The sequence below is a fragment of the Corvus brachyrhynchos genome, unplaced genomic scaffold (assembly GCF_000691975.1).
Source record: "Corvus brachyrhynchos isolate BGI_N302 unplaced genomic scaffold, ASM69197v1 scaffold94, whole genome shotgun sequence".
Classification (NCBI taxonomy): domain Eukaryota; kingdom Metazoa; phylum Chordata; class Aves; order Passeriformes; family Corvidae; genus Corvus; species Corvus brachyrhynchos.
In genome coordinates, this window is record NW_008238330.1 from 655,423 (window position 1) to 682,195 (window position 26,773).

Sequence of the window (26,773 nt, forward strand, 5' to 3'; positions counted from 1 at the left end):
GGGGCGGCCAGCCTGGCCAAGCCACCCCGCAGGGCCGCCTGCATGGACCAGGGCTGCGGGTGGAACAGGCCCACACAGCGCTGGGGGCGGCCACCTTCCAGCCAGCCCAGCCCGCACTGAGTGGGCCGCGCCGGGTGTCCAGCGGCAGAAGCACCACGAGTCCCCAGTTACCTGTCCAAAAGCCGGAAGCAAGAGAAAGCTTTCCCAGGGCTTGTTGGTTCTTAAATGTGGGTCACAGAGGAGTGTCAAGCTTCTTAAGTGGCTTAAAAAAGTTGCCAATATTCAAACTAACCAGTTGATTGGTTCTGTTGGGTCATAGAGGAAGCTGTAAGCACCTCTTTGCAAGAGAATCACTTCTGTGGCTGAAGCTCTCTTTACTAAAATCCCAAACTATGCTAAATCATGACAAGAGAGAATAAAGTCTTAAGGGAATAATTGTAGAAGTTTATGGCTAAAGTTGTCTTATATGTCTGTTATTGACGTATGATTTCATTTGTTAGAACACTGCCAAAGTTTTAACTGTTTTGGCTGAATTATCCTTGTCATGGAAAAGAAAAGGGATTGTTTTCAAAGTTACTTTTAAAATGATTCATCTGTTTCCAGGATCATGTTATGGGAAAACACACTGATAGGCTTTTAAATTTATTTATTTATTTTCTTCCTGAGAAACCCAGTGCCTTCAGTTTTTGAATTTTGCACAGGGTATACAGACTAACTTTGGAGTTCTTTGTATTTTTAGTGCTAATATTCTCCTTAGTAGTTTTTTTTTTTTTTAAGTAAGAGGTTCCTTAGAGATATTCCTGTGTAATTATGAAGCTGAAACAAGATTTTTCAGTGATTTTCAGAAAAAAACAACCTAGTATTTTATTGCAATCAAGAAAATGAAATTTTTTCTTCCGTTTAGAATGTGTCTTTCTTCAACTGGGGTTCATTTAAAAGAATTTTTTTGTTTGTTTCCTTTTCCTCTTTAATGCTAGTGCTGTCTAATAGCTTCAATGGTCACGATTTTTATTTCTGATCCTCCGCCTAAAATTCATCTGAGTGTGTAGAAGTTTATTTTTTGTTTGTTTGTTTGCCAGTTTAATTGGGGACTGAGGAGAGATAGGAATCCATTTAATGTGTACTTACTCTTGAAACTGTGTGCTGAATAGTACATACTTTTGAAATTACAAGTCCTACATCTGTTAGTTGTATCAATCTTTGCTATTGTTAATACTAATTGTATCTTAATCAGGAGCAGATCTCCATGCTGCGGGAAGCACAGAAGCATTCATTCTGGTGTTTTATAAGCTCTAAATATCTCATGAAAAATAATTCGTAGATCAGTTGCATTTCACTGAACGTAGCAGTTCTCTGTGATGCAAATGCATTGTGTTTTTGAAGATGCCTCAGTTTCTCTATTTATGTAGTCTAAACTTTTTTTTAATAAAGCAAAAGGTGTTATCAGCCATCATTTTCAGGCAAAAAAAGCATTCACACAACTGTGTACCTTAAAGTCTGTTTTGCTCTTGTTATCTATCTTAACCTCTGAGAATTCATGTTCTAGGTAAGGTTTTCAAATACATTACGTTTTATTTTCTTATTGCATGGTTTGTGTTTTTTTATTGTTTCAATTAACATCTCCTAGCACATCTTCTGTGTGACTGTGATTTGCTGTGTGCTATTGGTCAGGTGGCTAACTCGAATCAGCAAATCCCCCATGCTGCATGTCTTTGCTGGCACGGATTTGGGTACCTGCCTGTGTCTGGTTGGAAGGCACTAAAACTATAGGAGACCTGTTTTAAAATTGTAGTTATTTGTCATTAAAGATTTGGTTATATCTTAACAAGATTGTACTTGTGGCTAGGATTATGCCATTTACTGATACTTCAGTGCCAGGAGTTTTCTTTTGTGAAGGGTGAATTCATGATAATTTCCTGGAGGTTTGCATTAAAAGAAACTGGTGTCACTGAGTAGAAAACACTTTTTAGCTGGAGCACAGTGTTCATAACATGACCACAGACATTCTTCTGAAATTGTCTTTAATAGTAAGCCTTGGCCTATGTGATAGTAGTCTTACTTTTTTTAGTTAAATTTGCAGGCCAGACCTGCTGCCTTGATGTAGGGACACTGATGAAGTAGTAAAATCTTTCTCCTTTGTGGGCAGTGGCTTTGCTGTGTATTTGTAGGTGGGAATGTCTGCCCTGCCTAGAGGTGTATGTCACTGTTGAACTGATTTTTAGCTTCTGCAGATCTCTCGGCTTCGGGCTAGATGGGTGGCCCTTACAAGCCTGAATAAGGTGATGTTTGTTGAGAGCTCCTGGGAATGCTGTGGTTTCCTGCTGGACCCTGTGTGATGGGCTGCCTTGAGTTGTGGCAGCTCTCTTGCCTCTGCACAAGACTGTGGTTCCTGCTGCCCAGTTCATTCTTGCAGGAGTTTGAAACACAATTCCCTGTCAAAAAACAGATAGAACACCATTGTTCACTGTGGTACAGTGCCACATCCTGAAACAGTTGGGTCAATGTTTAGGAATTGCATAATTATCTGGAAGAGTGGGGGTTTCCTTGTAGAGATAGGAGTTTTGGGTTTTGATGTGGATTTTTGGGTTTTTTTGGATAAGGCAAAAATGGCTCAAGGAGCAAGAGCTGAGTCACTTCATGCACATGTCCATGGAAGCAGCTTCAATAAGGGCAACAGGGAATAATTACAAAAGTAAAATTAGTCAAACTTAAATGTTTGCAGTATCAAAATATTTATTGCAGCATGGAAAAGGGAAAACATAAACCAGTAAAATCAGTCATTAGGTAAATACTAGCATAGGATCCATGATTTTAAGAGAGCTTTTTTGCTGGGCACTAAATGTGGATTTTGATCTTATGTTCACATTTTTCTCATGTAAAGATTTTTTTAACATGTCACCAGAAGTATGGAAAAGGTGTAAGTGGAAGATTATTGGCCTCTGCACAACAGAAGGCAATGGAATTTTCTAGAATGATTTTTCCTACAAAGCTGTAAATTAATAATTGTGTTATTACTTCTGTAGTATGGCATAAAATAAGTTACCTATGCCATTGTAAATTGCTTGAGTCTCAAAGTTCGTAAGAGTCTACACGCCTGCTTTAAGAAAAAGGAAACAAAGAACGAGACAGAAATAAATTAACTTGGCTTAGAGTCAAAGCATTGTTAATACATGTGGCAGGATAGCAGACACAAAATTGGAGGGAGAAGAAAAAAAGAATATAATTAAAATGTTATTTTCTCCTCTTTCCAGTTACCTGTCTTCTTTTGTTATTCATATACACTTGTTGAAATTGCATGTGAATGATTGATTGACTCAGCGACTTCATTGTAATAAATTATGTTTGATGTGCTCTCTTGAAAAAAATCTTTTGAAATTCTGTCTCTTTTCTTTGTCTGCTGACCTTGTGGCTTTTAATATCTTGTTTCCCATCTGCCTGATTCTGTCATAATCTGAGCATAACTTTTCAGACCTTAATGCAGCTCTCTTTTTGTTCTAAGTATGTCTGTAACACAAATATGGGATTTGGCCATCAACAGTAATATTAGAAAGGAATGTTGAAATGTGTGTTCCCTTTAATGATGTGAAATAAAGAAATGCTTATCTGTAGATATTTGATAATACATATTTACAGTGCATAGATCTGTCTCTACAAGCAAATGAATACAGAGATGTCTGTATCATTGTATTATATCTGCTTTAATGTTACAAGTTCAAAGGTTACTTTTAAGGATTATTTCTTAATTAAAGGAGAAAAGAAATGGGTCTATAAGGTTTCAGGAAAGCAGTTTAAAATATAGATTTAAAACTACTTAGCTGAATATGTCATATGGATGTACCCAAACTCCAGTTTGAGAGATTTATTTTATTACAGATATTTCTACTGCAAGAAGTGTCTCTAGCAATGAGGTCCTGTGTCTTGAATTACAGGGGAATTTGGAGAAATCGATTTACATTGTTACAAACATTTTTTTCTAAGGGATATAATGTCTGTAAAATGTTCATTTGGGATATCTTTTTTTTGCCAATAGTTCAGCAGTTTGCTTAACAGCTGTAAGATATAGGTAAATAAATTCTTTGTGTTCTTTATTAATGACATAAAGTGTATATGCCAAAAAGTTTTTTGCACAGTGCCTTTTTAGGGGGATTAAATCTTCAGAGAAACTAAAGAGAATGAACTGAGCCAGGAAGAGAGGAAAGGGAAAAGCGTGGTAGTCCTGGGAAGTCTATGACAGTTTCATGGGACAGTAGAAACAGAATCATCTTCTAAGTTTGCTGAACTCATCAGAGAGTTATTATGAATGTGGCAAAAGGCCACAGAGTTCACTCAACTGTGTATTTTTACACAAAACACAAAACACTGATGTATTTACTTTGATGTAACCTATATAAGTTTATTTGTTTGGTGATGATACTACGGTTACTGCTAGTAATTCATTTTGTCTGGCTAATTTGTCTATGAATAAGGTACCTAAATCAGAGAAGGAAGTCAAAGAAAGCCAAAAGCTTTTTACCTTCATGATTTGTTGAAAAAACAGTAATAAGCAAACCAGTTTCGTAGGTTACATAGGCATATGCATTCAAGCAAGTGATCAGTACATTGACTGAAATGGAATTATTCTTCATACTAAGTAGCAAGTTGAACTGAGACCTTGATACAGTCTGCGCAACTGTTAGTTCCAACATTGCCATCTTTACTAAGCTCTGACTTCCCTGGCTTTTTCAGTCTCTTTCTACTGAAACAAGTCAGAAGCAGATGCCTTAGTGGTGAAATTTCAATATCTAGCAAGCATTATGTTTTAATCCCTTTTTCCCTAGTGTACTGTGAACAAGTGCTTTGGAGAAATCTAGATGTGTGGTTTTTTCTATTACTGAAAATACTACATTCTTCTTATCAGGGAAGCTGAAGCAATTTGCTACACTGTGTTAGGAAGATATATTTTTAGGGATAAAAGTTTTTTGTGAAGAATTTTGCTTATGAAACTCCAACCCCTATTTCTATAGCATAAAATGTAGAAACAAATGGATGGAATGAAATCTTGGCTTGATTACATTCAATATCAATATTTTGGGATTTCTGTCTCACTAGGTTTTAATTCACTGTGTCCTTCCCAGGGTTAAGTTTGATATAGCATTTCCTGTACAGAAAATGGGGAAAGTTAAATGTATATTCATGGTCTTTAGAAGTAAAAGCTGGTTGTAATGGATGCATCTCACCTGTCGGTGAAATTTGTGTGTAGTGTGGCAGCTGTGTAGTGTTGCATACAAATACAGAAGAATATCTAATGAATAATATTTCATCATCACTGCAGAGCCATTTGGGGTGGTTGTGAGTGTGACCCCAAACTGAAAAATGGCAGGAATGATGGGTCAAGGCTATGTGTTACTAATAAATGACACACTCTTGTAACTCATTAACTCTCTCTCTCTAATCACGGTGTGTTTCATTCTATATTGCTGAGGGAAGTTGCAAACTAGGGAAAAAAAGTTCTTTCTACATACTCCTAGTTCCATTTCCTTAACTGCTGAGATTTTCCTGGGGACCAAAGGACAGACGTGATTCAATATTTTAGCCAAATTAAGTGACACTGGGCTATAGAAAGCTGGAGCTGAAATCCAGCTACAAAATGCTTTACAACAGTACTCAGGAATAAGGAATTTTATTTGTAGTTAGTATATACAAATATCATTTTTGTCAGTTAGTTAGACTCTTATTTGCTGTATATTTTCTTAGGTTTCCTGCTGTACTAAATCACTGCATCCATGATTTACAGTTAAATATTTTCTTTAAATGTTACAGTGACACATTCACATTGTCTTTTCACAATATATGGAGAAAGAAGAAGAAAATGAAATTACTTTTGTTTCCTGGGAATTCTGATATAATTCACATATTGGAATATGAATGGTGGACTCTAAATTAATTGCGTGTTTTGTTGTAGATTAGTCTGATTAGTAGGTACAAAATAGTATACACTCTTTGATCATCAAAGCAAATTTCTTCCATCTAATGGGTGAAATATGGAGAAAATAATATTTTTGGAAAAAAATGTTCACATGGTCTACTGTTTAGGCAAGCACTTGCATCTTACTGGTGCAGCTAGTTAACAGAATAAAAGAAAAGTCTTGTGTCTGATGAAGTAGTGATAACCTTCCATGGTAATATAACACTTGTTATATTGGTGTTACTTGTCTTCAGATATTGTCACACAGTGTATTATCTCAAAGAACTAAGAATAAAGAATCTGCCATAGATTATAACAGAACCACTGATTTCCATGCATTACTGCATCACAAATGTTCTTTTTGCTAAGATATAATCATACTTACAAAATATATATTAAGACTCTTACATTCTGGTTCCTAAGTTAGCATGCTGTATTTTCCTCAAAGTTAATATTTTTCCAGTTCTGTCTGACTAATAACTTGCTAAATCTCTCCTTATCTTTTAATGACAGGTGATTTATCAAGGCCCACCACTTAATTAATATTACAGAACATGTGGGGAGCTGAAGAATTCAGAAATATTTTTCATAGCTTGGACATGTAAAATGAGAAGCATAGGAGAAAACAAAAAGATAATCTTGTAACTGAGAAAAAGTCTTTGTGATTTAAGCATGGAAATGAGGTTCAGGAAATGGTGAGTTCTCTCCCACAAATCCATCATGCTTCCCACTAGGCTTCAGACAAGACACTTCTGCTGCTAACCATTCTGCAAAATATTTAGGGTGACTCTCTCTTATCTCTCAGGGGAGTTTAATGCTACACGTGTCCAGCATTACTGGTGTTATGGGGAATGTATTAATTTTTGAGTTTATTGAGTTGTACTTAAATGAGCACTTCTGTGATATAGCTGTAGCTTGAGTTTTTCTCATAGTAACAAGTATACAAAACATATAATAACTAAAGGATACTTTTGTGACATAAATTTGTGAACTTATGTGTCTGAAGCACATAGAAAGAAATCTCAGAGAAGTTGTCAGTGAAGTTTCAGCTTTCCTCAATACTATACTTTTTTTCCATTTTCAGGTTGCATGTCTCACTCATGTAGCAGCTAATTACCTTAATTGCAAAATTGAAGCAAAACGCTGGGGCACTGCTCATGGGAGTATTGTTCCATATCAGGTAAGCAGAAAGCATTAGGGTTTTTTTCCCTTAGAATTAATTATTTTATGTATTATGAGATTGAGAACTGACTTTTCCCATGACCTGTAGTCTGTAATGTGTCTGTGTCTAGGTATGACAAGGTTCTGTTGTTCATTGTCATTTCTGCATTTTGCATATTTCTTCGTCAGCAGTAGATTAGTAACAGAACACTGAAATAGATCAAAGGTGTTTGCTGAAACTGGATGACTTTAAAGCTAGCATGATGACTTGATTAGTTTTCACCCAACAGAGAAACCTTTTTTTTTAAAGGTTACCTGACTTCCATTCCATACCAGTTATAAACTGAGATATTTCAATCTTTTCCCTCTGAATTTTGGTGGTTTTGTCTTGTGGGTCTACAAGAGCAGCCTAAATGGCCAAGATAATCTGACAGTGCTACATATTTGTAATTGTCTATTGATTTTGCTACAAATCACTTCCTCAGTGAGACAACAGGTCGACAAAAAGAATTAACCAGAACTCAGATTTCCTCAGCAGAATTCATACTCTGCTACATCTAATGAAGGGTTGACATTCCTTAAAATAACATGACCTTCATCATATAAACAAGCACAGGAAAAAAAATCTCACTTCAAGTTTTATCTTACTTTTGACCAGTGTGGTAAACTCTTCTAGTAAACAAAAAATTTGTTCTTTTCTAGCTGTTCATTTTGTGTTCTTTGATGGAGGTCATGCCTTTATGGAGACTTGAGCATATATTTAAATTTTAAAAAATCTATTCTTTATTTCATATTTTTTGGCATTTCTTATCAAATAGTCATGTTTGAACCTAGCTAGGCAGAGCCTGTATTTCTTAATTTATGTCCAGAGTCCTTTGAGTCTTGAAAGAGACAGTTTCCAGAATTTGTCTGGGAGAACTGCACCTAAACATTGCTGAGTTTCTTTATTCTCTCCTTTTTTAGAGAAAATGAGGGAAATTTAGTGTACAGTCTTTCCAGTGGTGACGATTGTGGTGATCATAATTGAAAGATTTTCTGCTTGTGACCATAAAATCTGAAGCAAAAATTTTCCACTATTATGCAGAACTCTCTCACTACCTAGTGACAACCAGGCCTCCTCAGGTCTAAAACCAAAATGAGTTGGTTTTGTAAGGACTAAGTCTACTTGATCTAGGAGACTTTTTCCAATACTCGTACTGCATCATCAACTGTCTTGTTACAAATTAGCTACAACAAATGGCAAATTGTCTCAGACCAATGGGGAGGTGTTGTGGCTCTTTCAGCAAGAATGGGTTTAGTCCTGCAGTATTCTTGTCTCCAGTGCTACTGGTGTAGCAATATGGGTGTGTTTTCTAGAACCAGCTCTGCATGACCCCAGTGTAACCAAGCATCCATTACACAAGTATTTACCTTCTGCTGTGTTTCTGTGATACGACCTTTGGGTGCAAGCCTTTTTGAACTTTAGTACTTTGAAAGTGTAAAACAGATCTGAAGCATCTGAAGTTTGTATAAGCAAACCCAAAAACCTTACTAAACAAAATGTTTTATCTTCACCATACGGCATTTGGCTGAATAACTGAAACTTGCATTCTTTTATGTCCTTTTGGCCTTTGTTTTTCCACAGTCAAAATGAAAAGCATACATTGAGTATCCTTTGTTTCTTTTTTCATAGACAGCTATTTAGGTCTAGGAGATTGTTTTGGGTGTTTTTTTATTTACTCTAGATTAGTCATTATGAAAATAACTATTTTTTGGAAAAAAATCCTAATAAAACTATGGTTCCTGTGTTTCTGTATGCTGTTTCTGTGGTAGGTATTAGAAATATTACCTCAATATTATAAATGATTTTAATCTCAATTTTCTTGTTCATAAACCAATAATTAGGCTGGACTTTTTATGGGTGGAGTTGTGTGTGTATGTATTTATGGCTTAACATTGCATCAGCTTGCATGGTTGCAATTCTGATTGTAACCGTAAGAATATTTTGGGTTTTAGAGTTTCTTTTTCCTTTACTAACCTATACTTAGATTGAAAAGCTCTTCATAAACTTGAATTAACCCTCACTATTGCTATTGTACTAGTTTTATAGTTTCTCCCATAGCTCATTTGTAATATAGTAATTTGTAATATAGAACAGATCTCTGAAACCTGAACTTCATTCCTCATTCTAATATTGAATATACTGCCTTTTGCTTACTAAGCTAATGACTGTCACAACACTGATTTTTATAATTTTTTTTTTTTGTTTCAAGATATTTCATGCAAGTGAACTGCAATTTGTTCAAATAATGAAAAACACATTTCAGAAAACTGAATTTCTATAAATTTCAGAACAATTAGGTGGTAGCAAACTATTGGTTGTTTTTTCACATGTCTTTTCTTTTCTTTTCTTTTCTTTTCTTTTCTTTTCTTTTCTTTTCTTTTCTTTTCTTTTCTTTTCTTTTCTTTTCTTTTCCTGTATTTTGAGTGTTTATACAGGTAATAAATTATGAAGTGATACAGAGTATACAATTCTGTAAAAAGTGTCAGATTATGTTAAATCATGGAAGATTGGGTAGACATGAGATCATCATATAGATATTAAAAAGGCAAAATCAAAATAACTTACATCATCGTTCAGTGTGAGAGATGTCTGATCAGAGTCACAATAGAGCACTGACCAAAACAATAAAAACCCTGTTAAAAGCATTGTAAATATGTACATAAAAAGTACTTTTTTTTACTTACAATTGTTACAATAAGTGTTCTGTATTGAATGCTATGGTAGCTTTTATTTCACTGAGCTTCAGCTGAATGAATTTGTTCAAAATATCTTTGCAAATGGCTCTATTCTATTTACAAGGTCAAATTTACCTTTGACTGTATCTCTGTTATTTCACTGAATTTCCCTATTGCTTCTTGACTGAAAAACTAGCAACATAATTTGTCCCTGAATGTGTTCTCTAGATTGACCTTTATTACTTTTCTTTGTATTTTAGAACATAAAAATTAAGCGTTAATGAGAAGATGGGTTTTCTCCTTCCTGAAACAATTAACATCATTGAAAATCTATTTATGGTTCGATCTGAGGTGTTAAGTTTGGTATGCAAGGGCTTTCATATTCTTAAGGTTTTTCTCCTTTTCTGACAATGTGCTGACTTTGTGACATGATCATCTGAAATGTCTGAGTTTTCAGTTCTGTGCATTCATTACCAGAACCCAGAGGAAAGGATTCGAACGTCTTTTGAGTATGCAATGTCTCCCAGGGTTCCTGTAAAACGAACTGTAAAGATTTACCATGGATTTTTAATAGAGGTGAAATTTGCAATGTGCTACAGAGATGAAGTACTCTAGATTCTTATCAGCCTGTCCTGGGGTGACTTTATGATGCTGTGTCCCCTATAACCTGCTCTATGCCAGACATGAATCCTGTGCCTTCCTGTGTCTTTAAGCTGGGTCCAGGAGAGGGGGAGAGAAGAAGCCAAGTGAATTCTTCAGGATGATTTTGTGCTCAAGGACACATACACTCCCCTGTGTTCTTACAGCTGCGGAACTGAGGAAGCACCTTCGTGCTTTTACCCAGTTTTCAGATCTGTTTCTCAGGAGAGAGACGGAGAGTTAAAATTCTTTGCTTTTTAGTTAGCCTGCTAGCTGAGGCAAGAAAGTTTTTTCCCTGGGAGTTTGGCTTCTTCTTCTTTTCTTCTGGACTGTTCAGCAACACCAGAACATCACCAGGAGGCCCTACACCACGGCCCAGGGAGGCAGGGGGCGCCAAGCTGCAGCCCAGCTCCAGAGAGAGCAAAGCCGCACCCACAGAAAGGACTCAGGTTTTCTCCACAGTGAGAGGTTTTATTATTTGACATTATTCATTCTTTTTTTTTGGTGCCTGCATGCACTCTGCTTGTTAAATAAATAGGTTTTTTTCACTTTCCTCCTAGGAATTTCTTTCTGAACCTGGTGGGGGAGGGGCTGCTGAAATCTGCCTTCTATTAGAGGATACGTTCATTTCGAAGGTTTCCTCCAAATTTGTCTCAAACTGGGACACAGCCAAAATCAGAAATAGTTTTTTGAGTCCTGAAACCTTCATAAGAAATTACGTACTTTGAGCATATCTGCTGTTTAATCAGAGCAATGTAGCTTGAATAGGTCACTCCTGTGATAGTTCATGTAATCAAATCCCAATTTGTTTGGTTTCAAGTGTTAAAACACAAACCTCGAGTTCTGGGCTGTATCTCAAAAATAATTAGTACAATTTTTTAAAAACAGTTTCTATAATGAGACACCTTGTTTAGCAACAGCTGCTCCATGATTATCCAGAGGAAATCAGGGCTTAAAAGCATCCGGTTTACATAACTGTGCTGAAAAGTAAAGTTCTTACTGTCTTCCACTTGGGGTGATAAGGTCTTTCCTCATTCTAGAGGTTTCAGCAATGTAGCGCTCTTGCCTGTACCTTGCATGAGATCAGGACATTCACATTTTCATCTTTCAATTGGCCCACTTGGAATTCATTGTCCCAAGAAAGTCTATCTAACTGGAATGTTTACAGGATGTTTCCTGTGGCAGCTTATCACCCTTGCCATCAGACACCCTGGGCAACTAGACAGTACTTTCAGAGGCAAACTTTCAGAAAAAGGTATAGGGCTGTTTCCTCTCAGGCCATAATGACTGAAGCCTATTTAGAAAACTGAGAAACCATGTTCTTGCAGATATCTAATGAATATTATAGTATTTTTGTTACAGATTTGTTCCTAAGACTCACAGGGTTTTCTGAAGTATAGTTCACTATATTTTCAGAATGTGAAAAGGGCACAGCCATTCTGAATGGAAGTTGAAAACATGAGACAGAAAAGAAATTACTATTTTAACCAATTACCTTTTCTGTTGTCTGAACTATGCATTGTAACAACTCATCAGACCCAACACTAATGGTTTTTTGTGTTAGAGCATCACTTAGATGCTTTAAGCATCAACTTCTGTTTGTGCTAGGCATATGATTTCCTTCATATGAAGAAAATATCTCAGTGTCAAAGTCAATTGAAATGTGTTAGGAAAATCAAAGTATAAACTCACAAGGAAGTTAAAGGTATGAGGTATTAGGAAGATGAGTACAGTCTTAGATAAAATATCTCTGCATTATTTTTATCATCTGCATCTCATACTTTTTGGTCATAGAATTTCATACTGTCCAGGAGTCTTACAAAGAAAATTCCACACGTGCCACTTGTGTCTCATCACAGGAACAAAGAAATTCAGGTTTTGACCTGATTCATCTGTCAGAGATGCTTTTCACACGAAGGCACAATGTGCACCAATTTTTCTAAATCAGCTCTAGAGAATCTCTCAGAATTTCAGTCTCTTTTTTTTTTCTTTCAGTAGAGAGGACAGCAGAATAATGTCAATCATTTAGAAATTTCAAACTGCTTATTCCATGCAAAAATGGTGATATGTACTAATTTTCTTGTCTGTCTTTATGTGGTTTTGTTGGATACTTCTGCAGTTAATGAATCTTGGAACCAAAAGCAACAAAGAACAGAACTTTGATTATTTGCAAAGTTTTGTTTTGTACATGAGACTGTCCTTAAATAAATTCAAAATGGAAAAAAATCTTTCTGCTCTATGTTAGCCCAGTCTAGGAGAACATGGAACTTATGCACAGGAAAGAAGTAAAATACAGATTTTTTAGGGGGGAGAGGGAAGTTTTAAATTCAGGCAAGGCAAGATGACCCTTCTTACTCTGTGAACATTATCTACATAACACTCACCTGGACTATTTAGACTGCCTTGGGGGCCCATTTTCCTATATTTTTCTTCTAGGCAATGAAGCATATATACCACTTGACATGAAAATTAAATGTATTCCCAGATCAACTGAATAGAAACTTTGTGTTCTCAAGCAGCAAAGCATGTTCTCTCACACTATGTCGATAATATTTCCAAAGAACAGTTTGGTCATCCTCACGATAAATGTCTTTAATCATATGATGAATACCCAGTACTTTAGTAGCCTTGATCTACTTACCTATAGGTTTGTTTTTTAACTATCTGCTTCCTTTATGTCTTTATCTTACAAGGCACAAGAAAGAGTGAAACCAGAAAAGCATGTGTCATAATGGATTCTGTAAAACAAGAAAACAAGAATATCATTTGCAGGACTTTTTCCCTTTCTTTCTTTTTGAACAAGTTTATATTTGTAGATTTCCTTACTAGATTTTTTTCAGAAGTTTTCTACTATGGTATGATTAGATTAACCACTGGCTGCAGAAATGTTTTGGTTTTGTTGTGATTATAGAGGACTAGAATTGTCACTCTGCTTGGTAAGAAGTGCTGGAGTACAGATGCTTTTCCTTGCCATTTTAGTAATTGAAAAAGTATAGTAATTGTCCGTGGCAATCTCTGTAGAAAGCTGCTCATTTATGAGCAATTAATTCTAGTTATTCAAACCTGACAACATTATCCTGATAATTTTGTGAGGATTGTCCTTCAGTGGATTGTCAAGCCTCTTTCCTGGCAGAGCAGCTGTCTGGAAACCAGTTCGGTAGGTTTGCCTTGGGCAGTTTTAGATATGCTCTCAGTATATGATACAAGATGTAGTTACAAATTCATTCATATATATCCTCTCCTGTCAGAGACAGCACATTAAAGAAAGTGACCTTGTATGCACACAGACAGCTTCTACCTGTACACAGGGAATTTTCAGATTGAAATAAAATGCATTTTTAATTGAAAACCTGACACAGTTTTATTTCCTGAAGGAAATCCTCCTGCACTTCTCATTTTAAGCAATGCCTGCAAGATATTTTTTAATGTCTCTTATACTTTGAATTTTCAAAACAGGTATGGATAATCACAATTATTGTTAAGGAATGATAGTTGACAAATGAGATGGTCTCATTTTTGATCTCCTCCTGGGAAATGTCACAGACTATTCTTGTATATGCACTTGTATATTTGTTTGTACTGACATATTTATTTATACTTATTTAAAATGAATGTACATTAAGATGATTCATCTGTCACTTGTCTGTGGACACATGAGAAAAACTAATTAAACTAGGATAGGAATACAGGTGTACTGATGTTCAGTGTCATTTAGTGGATGTTTGTCTTTTATGTCTATGTCAATTGTTTCCTCCACATTTGCCCATTCCTGGGGGGAGGGATCTAGTTGGTATTATTTACAGCAAACAAGTTACAAGGTTACTGAATATTACAGATTTGCATATTCATGTCAAAGTTAGTTCTTAGGAAGAGCAGTTTAACAGAGCCCTGATCAGTAGAGGGCTCTTCAAATTGTAGCTGGTTGGAAAGTGATGAAAGTAGGATCTGTGGGATTGTAGAGGAGATATTGACTGCAGCTGGATCACTGCTTTCTTCTAATCTGCTTATTGTATCCAAGGCAGAAGAATAAACTTTACTTTTCCTTTTCTGAACATATGTTTCATAGCCATTGTATTACTATACTGTGCAGCCACTCTTAAGCTGCAACATGTTTAAACAGTCTGAAAGAGAACTCAGAAATCTGTGTGTGGCAGGATTGCTAAATGACTCCTGTCATAATAACCTGCATATATATATATGTACATAAGCAGGGGCTTGTTCTTGCTGTGTGAAGCTTGTGTCAGTTTTGGTTGGGAGCAGTTGATATGAAAGGGTATGTCCACTAGATGTCATTCATGTAATCTAGTTTTTGTTGCAGCATTTATTTCTGAAGAGCCTTGTAGGATGGTGGATACAAATTACCAGCATTATTAGCTGTTTTTCTATATGCTGTGCTTTTGACTTTATATATGCGTGGCATGTTACAAAATAGTATTACAATTGTCTCTGTGATGGGTTTGGTGCACCACTTAGTCTAGAACTCCTGTCTTTGCCTATTTTTGCTTACAATAGCATTCACTGTTGCATGAGTAGATGTGTTATATAAGAGCACCCAGGTGAGCTGCATGTAGCTGGTAGCTCTCTGCAAGGAGAGGTATGAGTATAGAGGTCAAGGCATTATGCCCCAAAGGAAAACAAAAATATAATGTGATTAATAAAATTCCATCTCAAATGTGATCTTTTCTAAGCTCTTTGTAACTAAAAGAGCAGTCCTTTAGAAAAGTGTGTGTCTAATTAGGAAAGGGAACTCAAATTTCAGAAACTTACATAAGTGGATTTATATACTGACATATCTTTGCCATAAAACTATGCTTAAATATCTGAGGGACTTAAATTAGAATCACTTTAACCTATCTTGAATAAAATACCCTGTATGTGGACAAATCAGAAGTGCATCTGAGCATTCAGATGGATGGGCTGATACAATCTGTACTGACTGATATTAGCAAAGAGCTGTTTCACCCCCTGCCTCCCTCCACCCAGCTTTTGTAGTATGGCATGTGCTAGTAACTGCTAGCCAGCTTCTGGGAAGACATATCCATACTCTCATTGAAGAGCAACTGCTGCAGCATTGGCCTGTGCTATTTCCCACTTTCAGCTTGGAGCAGCTACAGTGAAACTGGAAGCTGGAGATCACAGCTTCCTCCAACCTCCCTTTCCCTTTCCATATGGAATAAAGAATTTCTCTGCCCTGTGTAGTCAGCCAGAGGGCAGGATGGGGAAGTGATAATCCTCTTGGAATGAGCACTTGCATGAAAAATGATAAATGCTATATTGCATGGGGATTAACACTTGCTTATGAACTTGCTTTCAATGGAGTGATGCTTCTCTTTCAGCAATGTGAAGGTTCATTGTACTCATAGACCTGATTAAGAACCTTTACCACCATTCAACCAAAAGGGAACCATCTGCCACCAGAGACGTAAAGCTGTTCAAAGCTGTTTCACTCTTTTGCATATTGTCCTCAAGTGTGTAAACCACTTACTTTCACATAGCATTTACTTGCCTAAAGAAATGCTTGTTCCCCACATCTCATCACAACATTCTTCTTTATTCTTCTTTCTCCCAACATGAGAACTGCATTTCTGCTCACATTTAATGCATATGTTTGAAGTCTGTACTTTATCTCCATGAAACTCTGGAACAGGACTACCCAGAGCTAGCTTAATGAATGGAGTGGCTATATAAATCACATCTATTTTAATTTCTTTGATGGGAGAGTTTGCAGTGAGGATGTTCACAGAGTGGGTCAATCCGTGAGTGGAGTTTGTGAAGCTTGTTTGGTATCTCTAGATATATTTGATATTAAGCACTGCTTCATAAAGATTTGATGCACAAACTGATTGCTGCTTTGCAGGATGACCCCTTCATGTCATCAAACCTGGTCATTAAGCTAGTTTCCAAGCACTGATGTCTGTTAATAAATTTGGCATGGGCTATATTGTTTTCTCAAAAAATATTGCCTTACTGCTACAATAAGTTGAGCTCCACTGGAATCAAAACTGTGATACTCCAGTACACTCCTGAGAATTTAATGGGAAGGGTAGTGAGAGGGCTTTTGTTCCATTTTCAAAAATGACTTACGAAGTATCACTCCTGTTGTCTTTCTAAAGTATTGAAGATTTAAACGCTAAATCTACTTATGAACATAAGCTTTACCTATGCAGTGCTTTTTAATGTTTCTCATGCCCTTTGCTACATTCAGATATAATGTTGCATGATACTAAACCAGGTCTTTTTTACTAATGCTTTCACAAATAAAATTTGATGGCAAAAAAGTTTAAAAATTGTAATCTAAGGCTTTGTCTATTATTAAACCACTATTATTACCAAAATTCTTTTGTTTTCCTTACTTTTTAATAAGTACTAATTCATTTGTATTGAGAGGGATAAGGGTCAAGGTGTGAGAAAAATTTTTTAAAAGTAGTTCTCTGTTTTGACAAAATCATACTTCCTGACCATCACCTAAAACACGCAATACTCGCTGTTGGAATCTGCTCTTCTAATACAAATTAAGCTAGAGAAATTGATCTACATCTGTATCCCCAAGGGAACCTCAACCAGTTTTATCCAGTCTACACCTTCACCTTTGTTCACTTATATCTAGGATAGTTTTGACAGATGTTTTTTCCAATTTCTATTCACCAGAAGTTTTGCAATACTTGCTACAGTCTTTATGTAGTTTTCCATGCCCTCTGAGAAGACTAAAATAAATAATTCTATTTTCGATAAGGAAGATCGAACCTGGATTTAGGGATAGGTTTTTGGTTATATAGTTAGTGATATGTTATAGCAGTTGATCACCATGTTGCATCTAGCAAGTTTTTACATATGTAAATAAATACATGTATAGCTCATCTACAATGCTCTTTTTCCTGGATTACATGAAGTCAGTTCATTCATGTTTCCCCCGAGGTTATATTTTTTAAACTTCTTTTATCTTTTTGATTTTATCTCTGGTATGATTTCCACTTCAAGTGGTTTGTCCAGATCTAGCCGGTGTCTTAAGTGGATTCTTCATGTTTCTGAGTAACATGAAGAGCTTTCACATGCATTTAAGGCACCTGAGAATAACTTGCTTTAGCTTTTTAACAGCGACACATTGCTGTGTCTCCTTCATCTCAGGTATTCTGTTGCCAGGGTAGAAGAACAGCATATAGTTCTATGCCTAAACTTTGCTGTTTACTTACCAGCTGCAGCTTTCTTTTGATTTATTGTTAAAAGGTTCTTGTTCTTCCTTTGTCTGTGTTCCATGATTTTTGTTTTGTTTCACTATGGCTCATTTTGCACAATAGTTGTTAGTCATCCGTTACATGGATGACTCCAAATCCAGGGAAGCCTGCAGAAGTGAGGTCAATGCTGGAGTGACCTCTAAGTCTGAGGTAGCAGAAACCAAAGCAATTGTCTATGATCTTGGTTTATGTCAGCTATAGCAAGTTGAAGGTACTCAGATTTTGAATGAGGATGTCTCTGTGTGGTTTGATGAACTTTTTAATTTTTGTCATGTTAGTTTTACATCATTAGTCATCTGTCTGCTCATGGGTGTTTCTAGGTAGACGAAGCTAGAGATTTCAAAAAGTTGCAACAATATGGAAGATCCAACTTGTGTTTCATATTTTGTAATTTATATTTTCTATATTTTATGCTTTTGAAAGCTACCAGGGTAAAGAGTGGAAGTTAAATTATCTTAGTGGAAAGGCCATTCTTTTCTAGATAAAATAAAAAGCAGATAAAAGGTTATCCTTTAATTTGCTGTCAGTTAATATTAGTTGTGCTTCATGTGGAATGGCCATAATAATAAACAAATAGGAAGTTGATGTGACTTCAAGTAGAGAAACAGTAGCTGAATCTATGTAACAGTTAAATCCTAACATAAAGACAAGGAATATAAAATACTACAAATACCGATGTTAGTCTGTATGATCATGTCTCTTCTAATCAGAGACAAGTTTTTAACCTTGTCAAATTTATCTTTGGCATATGTGGTTATGGTAGTGTCTAGTGAGTTTTGACCATGAATAATAGTTGTAACAATGCAACAAAGGCTTTTGTAGTATACTCAAGTTATTAACTTAGCTCATTGGGGCAGAGACTGAATTTTAATTTGGCTTGAGGCTTAGAACAATGGACCCTGAGTCTTATTTTAGTGCTTCCACAAAACCAAGAATAATTTTTTCCTCTTTTGTGTACAAGCTTACAGTATTTTATTTAAGGATTTTAAATATAGGACTGAATGTCTTGAAGTAATTCTATGATATCACTTTTTTTTCACGATGTTACCCATTTTTACATACCCAGTTGACATTCAGCACTTCGTCAAAGTTGGGACATAAATCGGAAATGTAAATGACCATCACATGACTGCTGAAATTAGGAAACAATATGAGATTTATTTAATACCTGCAGTGTTTAGTGATGTATTTAATCCATGAATGATGAGGAGGACCATGGGCAGGAATAGTATGTATATTTGTATTAAGAGTCTGATCAGGTAGCTCATTTAAGAGAATGTTATTAGTGAAACCTCTTAGCACTCCCGCATAATTATGCTATCTTTTCACTGTTACCTTTTCCAACTCCTTGGAGATTCTTAAGTAATTTATTTCCTGCCATTTAACAGTTTTGAGTAATAATGATGATGAGAAAACAGTTAAATAATTTCTTTTTTCAAGTACCAGGTGCTGAAAGCAACTGAGAATGCCAGTGGTTTCCTGTACATCTTGTGCAAGCTTCTTCAAACTTGAGTTGTATAAGCCTTTTTCAGATTAAAAAAGATAAAATAAATGATTTGTAGTCGAGACATTGGACTGAAACAAAGAAATGTAGTTCTATGTTTGCTTGCAGAATAGCTGTGTTATTTCTGGTTGGGGTGTTAGTTGCAACCTCATTGAATGTGACACTGATTTTTAGGTGAGTGCTCCCAGTCCATTTTTAATACAAGGTAGAGCAGTTTCTTGAATTCACCAGTTCCAGATTGCAGCAAGTAACAGAGTGGTAGTTACTTCCAGAATTGTGCTGCTGTGTTTTTTATCACATTTCTATCAATATTTTGAGATTTAATTACTGTTTTTGGGATTTGAGTAGGGCACTTTTGCATGCCCCTGCTTCATCTTTAAAAGAGTTGACCTATTCCTTCTACTTTTCTCCTGTTTGGTCTCTATTTAAATAGTAGGCTGTTCATAAGATGTTGATTATTTGTGTCTTGCAGGCTGTGACTGCATGGCATTGAACAGTGCAATGTACAGGAGCTAGTTTCAATTCTGCAAGCAGGGAACAATCATAAACAGTCCTGGATGGGGCTATCCCTTCTCTATGTAAGATCATCTTTAACAATATTGCTTTACACAGATATTTGCCTGACTTGTTCTGGGACTCCACAACCGCTCAGGCAGTTCATTCTAGTGCTTCGCTATTCATTATCTCAGTGGCACACAAGGCAATATGTTAGGAATATTCAGATCAGACATTAAGAAAAGCTCTCTAATAGAGAAGACAGATTCCATCCTCTTTTCAGTAGTCTTTTATGATCTTATGGGCTTGTATGTCTCAGACTTCTCTAGGCTAAACGTTCTCAGCTTGCTTAGTCTTTCCCCTGAGATCGCACTTTCTAGAACTTACTGTTATTCTCTTTACTTTCCCTTTGGAACACATTATTTTTGTGACATCCAGAACTGAATGCATTACATTACTCCAGTTCCAGTTTTATCAGCTTGAAGTACAACAGAAAGAATATTTTGTGAATCTTCTGGGTTCTGCTGATGATCTAAAATGCCACTTTAATACTACCTTGCTGTTGCAAAGGAGTCTTTGTTTAATTCATATTCTGTTTGTGAAATGTAAATTCTGGATCCTTTTCTCTTGCATGCAAATTATTCATGTCAGTGAATTACTCATGCCTAATTGTAGAACCTCCCAGCTGTTTTTCATTGTTGAATTTTACGCTCTGCTTTCAGATTTCATCTCCCAGTTAGCCGCAAACATTTTCAGTTCTATTTAGTCTGCCCAGTACTTGCGATTCCTTCTAGTTTTCTTGATCTTCAACTTTGATGTATGTCCTTTCCTCTCTCAATATCTGCGTTTTTAATGAGAATATTGAAATGATCTGTGAATAGTTGATAGTATTTTTTCACATTGACAAATAGTTCATAACCCATTTGGGTGATATCCAGCCAGTTGATAACTTGTTTTCTCCTGTGGTCTTACTTAAATTATACTGCCCTTCCCTGTAGTCTGGTGTGCAGAGACAGACACCTAAATCAATGTATTTGAACTTTGGAAGACAATATTGGCTGTTAGCCTTCCTCTGGTTGTTTGGTGGGGAATGTATGTGTGTCCTTCTGGAAAGGAAGTGCTGACATATAATTTGCTTGATTTTATTATTTTTTTAAAATCAATCACTGTGTTTGCATGTTTCTAATCTCTAGTATCTCACTTCTGTCCCCAAGATGCTAATGTGTAGCTTCCTCAGACTCTACTGCAAGGATTCTAGAAAAAATCCTAGCAGATAGTGACACTTGGAAACACTGTTTTCAGAAGAATGCTGTCAACACAGCTTTTTCATAATCTAGCTCAAGTTTCATTGTATGTTGCCATGTTGGTGTGCTACTGTACCTTTTCTAATGAATTCACTGAGTATAGATTGTGTAGTGCAGAAAAGTCAGTAGGCATTCTTTTAATGCAAATACCAAGCACCTAAAATAGTTACATGTTACATACTGTAAACAGGAGGCAGATGGGTTGCTCTTGGAGATTGTGAATGTTCATAGGATTCAAGAGGATCATGAGTTAGTTTCAGATGGCATTGATTACTGTGCTGAGTATGTTAGACACCCAAACTTAGACACCCAAATTGATTACTGTGCCCAGCATGTTAGACACCCAGACTTTGTCACCCAAATCCAACTGAATCCTTTAAAAGTGCAAGTTTAGTATGGCTTCAAGGACATGTAAGACCTGTTGATTAATTTCTGTGTTATGGTTTATGAATTTCACTTGGAAACAGAAGTTAAAACAATATCCTCTTGATGAATGTGCCAATTCCAGGTTTTATGTAAAATCCCAATCCATTATGTGAAGAATTTATGTAAAGAAACACTAGATAGACAGCAAGTTTACTATGAAATAAAACTTTGTGAAAATGAGGTTCCAAATATTTAAATATTGACAGATGTGCTGATTTTCTCCTTGTCTGGCATTAAATTAGTGTACCAGGCCCTGACAATTATGAGTGGCATAATAATAATAATAATGAAATTTGTAAAGAAATTATGTCTTCTATATTCATCTACAAGTCTTTTGATTCCACCCCTCCCTTTTTTAAAACCCCCTGTATTATGAGTTCCAAAAACTGCTTTGGTGGAAAAAGAAGGAAGGCAGCTGACTCCTTCCCATAATTACCCAAGCTGACTTGGCAGCATGCTAGACTTGTCTGTCCTCCATTTCAATAAAAGCTTACTCAGTTATTTGGTTTTTGCATCTTTGATTTCAGTTCCTTGAGGAAATCAAGACCCTGTTCTTGAGGTAGCGAGACTTTAATGTCCAGATGTAAATGGTATTTTTTGGTAATGTGTATCAGACTCACCAGACTCATCAGTAATGTATCAACTCATCAGGACTTGGACAGAAAGGCAGCTTCTCCCTGAAGCTCCAGAAATACTGAAAGCAAAAAATGCTGATAGTTTTTGGTTTAGACCATCTCATGGGTTTTAAGCCAGCTTTATGATTTTTGGGAGATCTGAGTGATTCTGAATATGTGGCTTGGCATAATGTAATCATTCACTCTACCATCTGCTGTAATTCCATCAAGAGACACTCCCCTTGACATCCCTACCCCAAAACATTGATAACATTGCTTCCAAGCTCAGCACCCATGTTTTCTACTGGATAAGCAGACCTTTAACATCTGAAAGGCTGCTAAGAGACAAACCTAGTAAATTTAAAATGCTGTTCAAATCCATTGTAGTTGTTCTGATGTCACACTCCAAGAATGTCTGAAATCATATATGTAAAAGAGTTGTAATGAGAATTAGAAATGCCACAGACTGAATGCCTCTGGAACCATTGTGAAAGTGGCTGCAGTGGAACTGGCAGCAGTTGGTGATTGAGTAATGGTGTGATGGCAGTTTCAGCTCAGGCAGGGAAGAGGCTGTGTTTACCACATGTGAATTAATATAGTGCTGCTTTTTTACTGTTGAGGGATTAGCACAGCATTTTTAAAAACATTTGAAGTATAACAGAATAGGGGAATAGCTGAACCCATATTGCAGACAGCTGCTTTTTTGATCTGATGAGCTAAGTATCTGCTATAGCTGGGAAGCATCAAATCAGAAATTAAATCACTGCCCATCCCTATGATAGGACTTTTAATATACTAGGTAAGAGCTATGCTCTTCAAGCAAGTAACCAGAAGAAGGATGAGAGACAAGGATATCTGCATGCCATTTGGACTAGGCTTTCCTGCTTGGCAGCAATTTGTATCATAGCCATTATTTTCAATATATTTCTGGGTCCATACGTTATGAATATCAGCCAGCAATAGAAAATAAAATTGGGAAAATGTATTAGAGAAAAAGGGCTGTGATAATTTGAGTTGTAAATGTTAAGAATTTATTTTTCATCATTCTAGTTCTCTGTTTTCTTTTAATATGAGTACTAAAAACTATGAATAAACTCAGACAAGCTAGATATTTTTTCTTTAATTTTGTAACATCCACGAGTCCAATATTTGATATTCACTTACAGAACATATCTTGCTGCAAATGCAGGTTAAGCATTAAAAACTAGTGGAATGATTGTAAAAGACTCTTCTCACTATGTAAAAAATTTACTTTACAAGAAATCAAGTTCTTGGTCGTTGTTCATGTATCTACATATAACTGGGATTTAATCAATTGATATCATACTGCATTGAGCTGTATCACATTAAATCACATATAATTAGTAAGGGAAACATTATAAGGCCAGTATTGCCCTTTCAGATTAATCTGTCAATAAAATTAAGAATACCAAGTTCCTAGAATGAGAAGGATTACATGGACTGCAGCATCATGCTCAGTTCCCTTGGAAATCAAGTGTATGGAGAAGCAACCATAAAAATTTGCCAAGCTAGGACGTAACTCAAGCACATTGAGGCTACAGTGATTAGAAAAGGAATATTGTGTGGCTATAATCTATTGTTTGACATCCAGCGCCTGGTCCTGTGTAATTTACTTGCCTCTTTTGGTCACCTGACTGAAGACATTAACTGGGCCACAGGGTAAGCCAGGAAATTCAGCTCTTGGCTTTCCAAGTCCGCAGCTCAGTTGTTTCCCCTTTCCCCTTCCCCCTCTCTCTTTCTTCACAGCTGGTCAGCACATGCACAGTAATTGCTTAGGCCAGGTAGGGCAGATTTGGAAAGATACATATGGAGCACATGCAAATCTGCACAAAATTTTTGGAATGCAGCAACAGGATGAAGTTAATGTAAAGCAAGATTTCTTTTATATTTAAAGTTTCTAAAACTTATAAAAAAGAGAGACAACAAATTCACTTAATAACCTTTCCTTTTCTCTACTACTACTAACTGAGAGGGTCTGGGACTTTGCCAAAATATTACACATTGCTCAAGAAGATTACAAAGAAATCCCAGACATGCACTGGAGAGTTATTAAATTTAATGTTTCTAAAAGATATTTTCAACAGCTAAATACTTGTTAGAGCATTGTTTTCCTCAACTTTCAAAAGTTGCCACAACTCAGTCACAGATAAGAATTTCCAGCTTTTTAATTGATGTATAAATTGAGTTTAAAACCAAATCCACTACATTTCCTGTGGTAAAGGAAACACAGACTCTTCAGTTTGGTTTGTCCCTAATTTGAAAATCATGTTCTCAGGAAATCCTGCATAATTTTTTTACATAAACAGGAAAAGTATTTATTTGCTTGGGGCTCTGTTTGTGTGGGCATGGGGGTGAGCAGAAATAGTGTGGATTCTGGAACTCATGTATTAATGAATATATTTCAGAATAAAGAAAAATATATTCCAAATAAGGTGATTTTCTCTCTGATCATGGATAGGCTAGTAGGAAGGGATTTAAAATGCTTTATTGTCTCCTTTACATGTTCTTACTGCTTCTCTGAATTTCAGTAATGAGGGCAATTAAAAATGAGAAGATAACGAATTTGTAGGGAAGGTGTCTTTTTATTCCTCTTCAGGTGTTCTTGCCTTGTCTGGAAAGTTGTTTTTTGTCATCTGGAAATGAATGATTTGTAAAAAGCAGTTGTAAAATTGCTGCAGGATTTCAGCCTTCACATCCTTCTCTGCTCTCACCCCCTCAAGGCCCTAAATTTACTTTTGCCGTTTGTAGCAGTTCAGTTGAGGGTTGAACTTCCCCTCCTGCTTCTTGTGAGCTTTCCTGATTTCACTTACTGTTTGAACAAGATATATTGGATTTTATTTTCTCTAGGTTAGTATGAACTCTACACTTCACACAATTGATTTTGTTTTCAGTTAGAAAATACTGTTATGCATTTTGAGTATAAATTGTGCAGTAAGTAGGCTGCTTTTTTTTTTGTGTGGGTGGAAACAATCTGTAGAGTTATTGTGGGAGCTGAACCCTGTTTAGTTATAAAACTTTTGAAAGAAAAGGCCAGAGATTTTTAAGGAACTATTTGTGGATTTTTTTTTTAAACCAGGATGCGATTCAAGCTATTATTTAACAGGACTCAACAACCTCACCAAATGCAGAGAAAAATTAAGTATGGGAGCAGGTGCATGCTTGTTTTATTTGGATTTGTTTGTGGCATTTTCTTAAAAGTTTAAAGTTCAGTATATCACTCTAACAAACGGTGGTCATGAACAGTCATAGCTTCAGGGGAAAATTTGAAGCAGTGATAGTCTTAGCAGAAATTTTAACACTAAAGTTGCTCAGAGAACATAGTTTAAAGTGGAAAATCAGGTTAGTTTCCTTTTTTGTTTTCTCAAGGGTAAACTGTGAGTTAATGTAGGAACAATAAAATGATAGGTATTTCTTTATAGGTTTTTTTAATTCAGCGAAACAAACAGATTTTTCCAGTAATCATTCTAAGAGGTATTTTAAGAATGTTAACTCAAAATGGTAATTATTAAGTGACCGTATGTTGCCATGAGAAATACTTTGTGTGTTATGTTGCTGCACATAGCAGGACTTGCTGTGGAAGAGAATTCTCAGGAGCATTGAACAGAGTTTGCCATGTCCACTTGGTGAAGTCATACTTGTGCTAGATGAATTACAAACATACTTACCTCTTCTAGGCAATCTTGGAGGGGTAAGCAGGTTAAGCTACTACAGATTAGTTCTCCACCACACCTTTTTTTTCCCTGTTGTATTCATCTTATAAATACATGAATCTGAAAACTTTTACTGCATGTTCCCATTTCTCCTGTGTGACCCAGGAACAGGCCTTGAATTCTGATTGTGAATTCTTGAGACACCAGTTTGAAGGAAGTCACAGTCATTCCTTTTCATATATATGGGCAGTGCCAGGTTGCCTTTTTTTTCTCTTTCAAACAAATTTTTAAATGCTCCATAGTGTGATTTTTTGTAGCTATTTCTATTATTTTTGAAGTTGATAGTTATTTTCATGGATAATCTTGGTGGGAGCAGGATGCATGGTTTATATACAAATATGAATTTTATTCAGAACCCTTGGATATAAATCTGAAAGTAGAACTAGTTACCTTCTGCATGTATTTCACTTGTTTTTAAGCCTTGTGGGCAAATGTGGGCTATATCCATGTTGTCTTTATATAAAGAAATGTTAGGACTTGCAGGGAGAAAAGGAAAAAGCATATGTCCAAATAATTTGTTATGAAGAATTGAAAAGCCCTCATGATTCCTTTTATCAAAAATGTCAGAAGAGGGAAGAAACTTTCAGGCTACTGCTGCCATATGTGTTTGTAGTTTACAGGTGTGAGTCTAGTCTAGGTGTTATTAAAGGAAGTTTTCCAGAAAATAAGGGATATGATTCCCTCAAACTCTTCTCAGTTTAACCTTTTTAGTTTCTACTTTGTGGGCATTTTTAACAACTTATCTATACAGTTCTTTATCACCAACAGTATTGCTCTGCCAATAAAATCTGCTGTAGCGGGTTTGGTTTGTAACCGGGCAGAAACACCAATTTAGTGTAGTGGTTTGGCCCAAAATATTCATTACTGTTTACCTTCTGCGAGATAAGAATTAGGAGAAACACAAAGCAGGCACTAAAAGAAGAAAAAAAAAAAATCATGCCACACCTTCAGAACACTTCTCCTCCTCCCCCCCCCCCCCCCTCCCCTCCCCCCCCCCCGCATGCA

At 36.1% G+C, this 26,773-nt stretch overlaps 1 protein-coding gene across 3 annotated transcripts in view; it reads left to right on the forward strand.

Annotated features, from left to right (window-relative positions):
- Positions 1 to 26,773, forward strand: part of SUGCT (succinyl-CoA:glutarate-CoA transferase) — a 346,089-nt gene that overhangs the window by 58,787 nt on the left and 260,529 nt on the right. For 2 of the 3 annotated variants that reach the window (XM_008633828.2, XM_017734628.1), the window contains exon 8: positions 7,029 to 7,124. The exons of the other annotated variant lie outside the window; for it this stretch is intronic. In XM_008633828.2, coding sequence (XP_008632050.1) covers positions 7,029 to 7,124 — 96 coding nt within the window. The remainder of the gene's footprint in view (positions 1 to 7,028; positions 7,125 to 26,773) is intronic. 3 annotated transcript variants of the gene reach the window in all.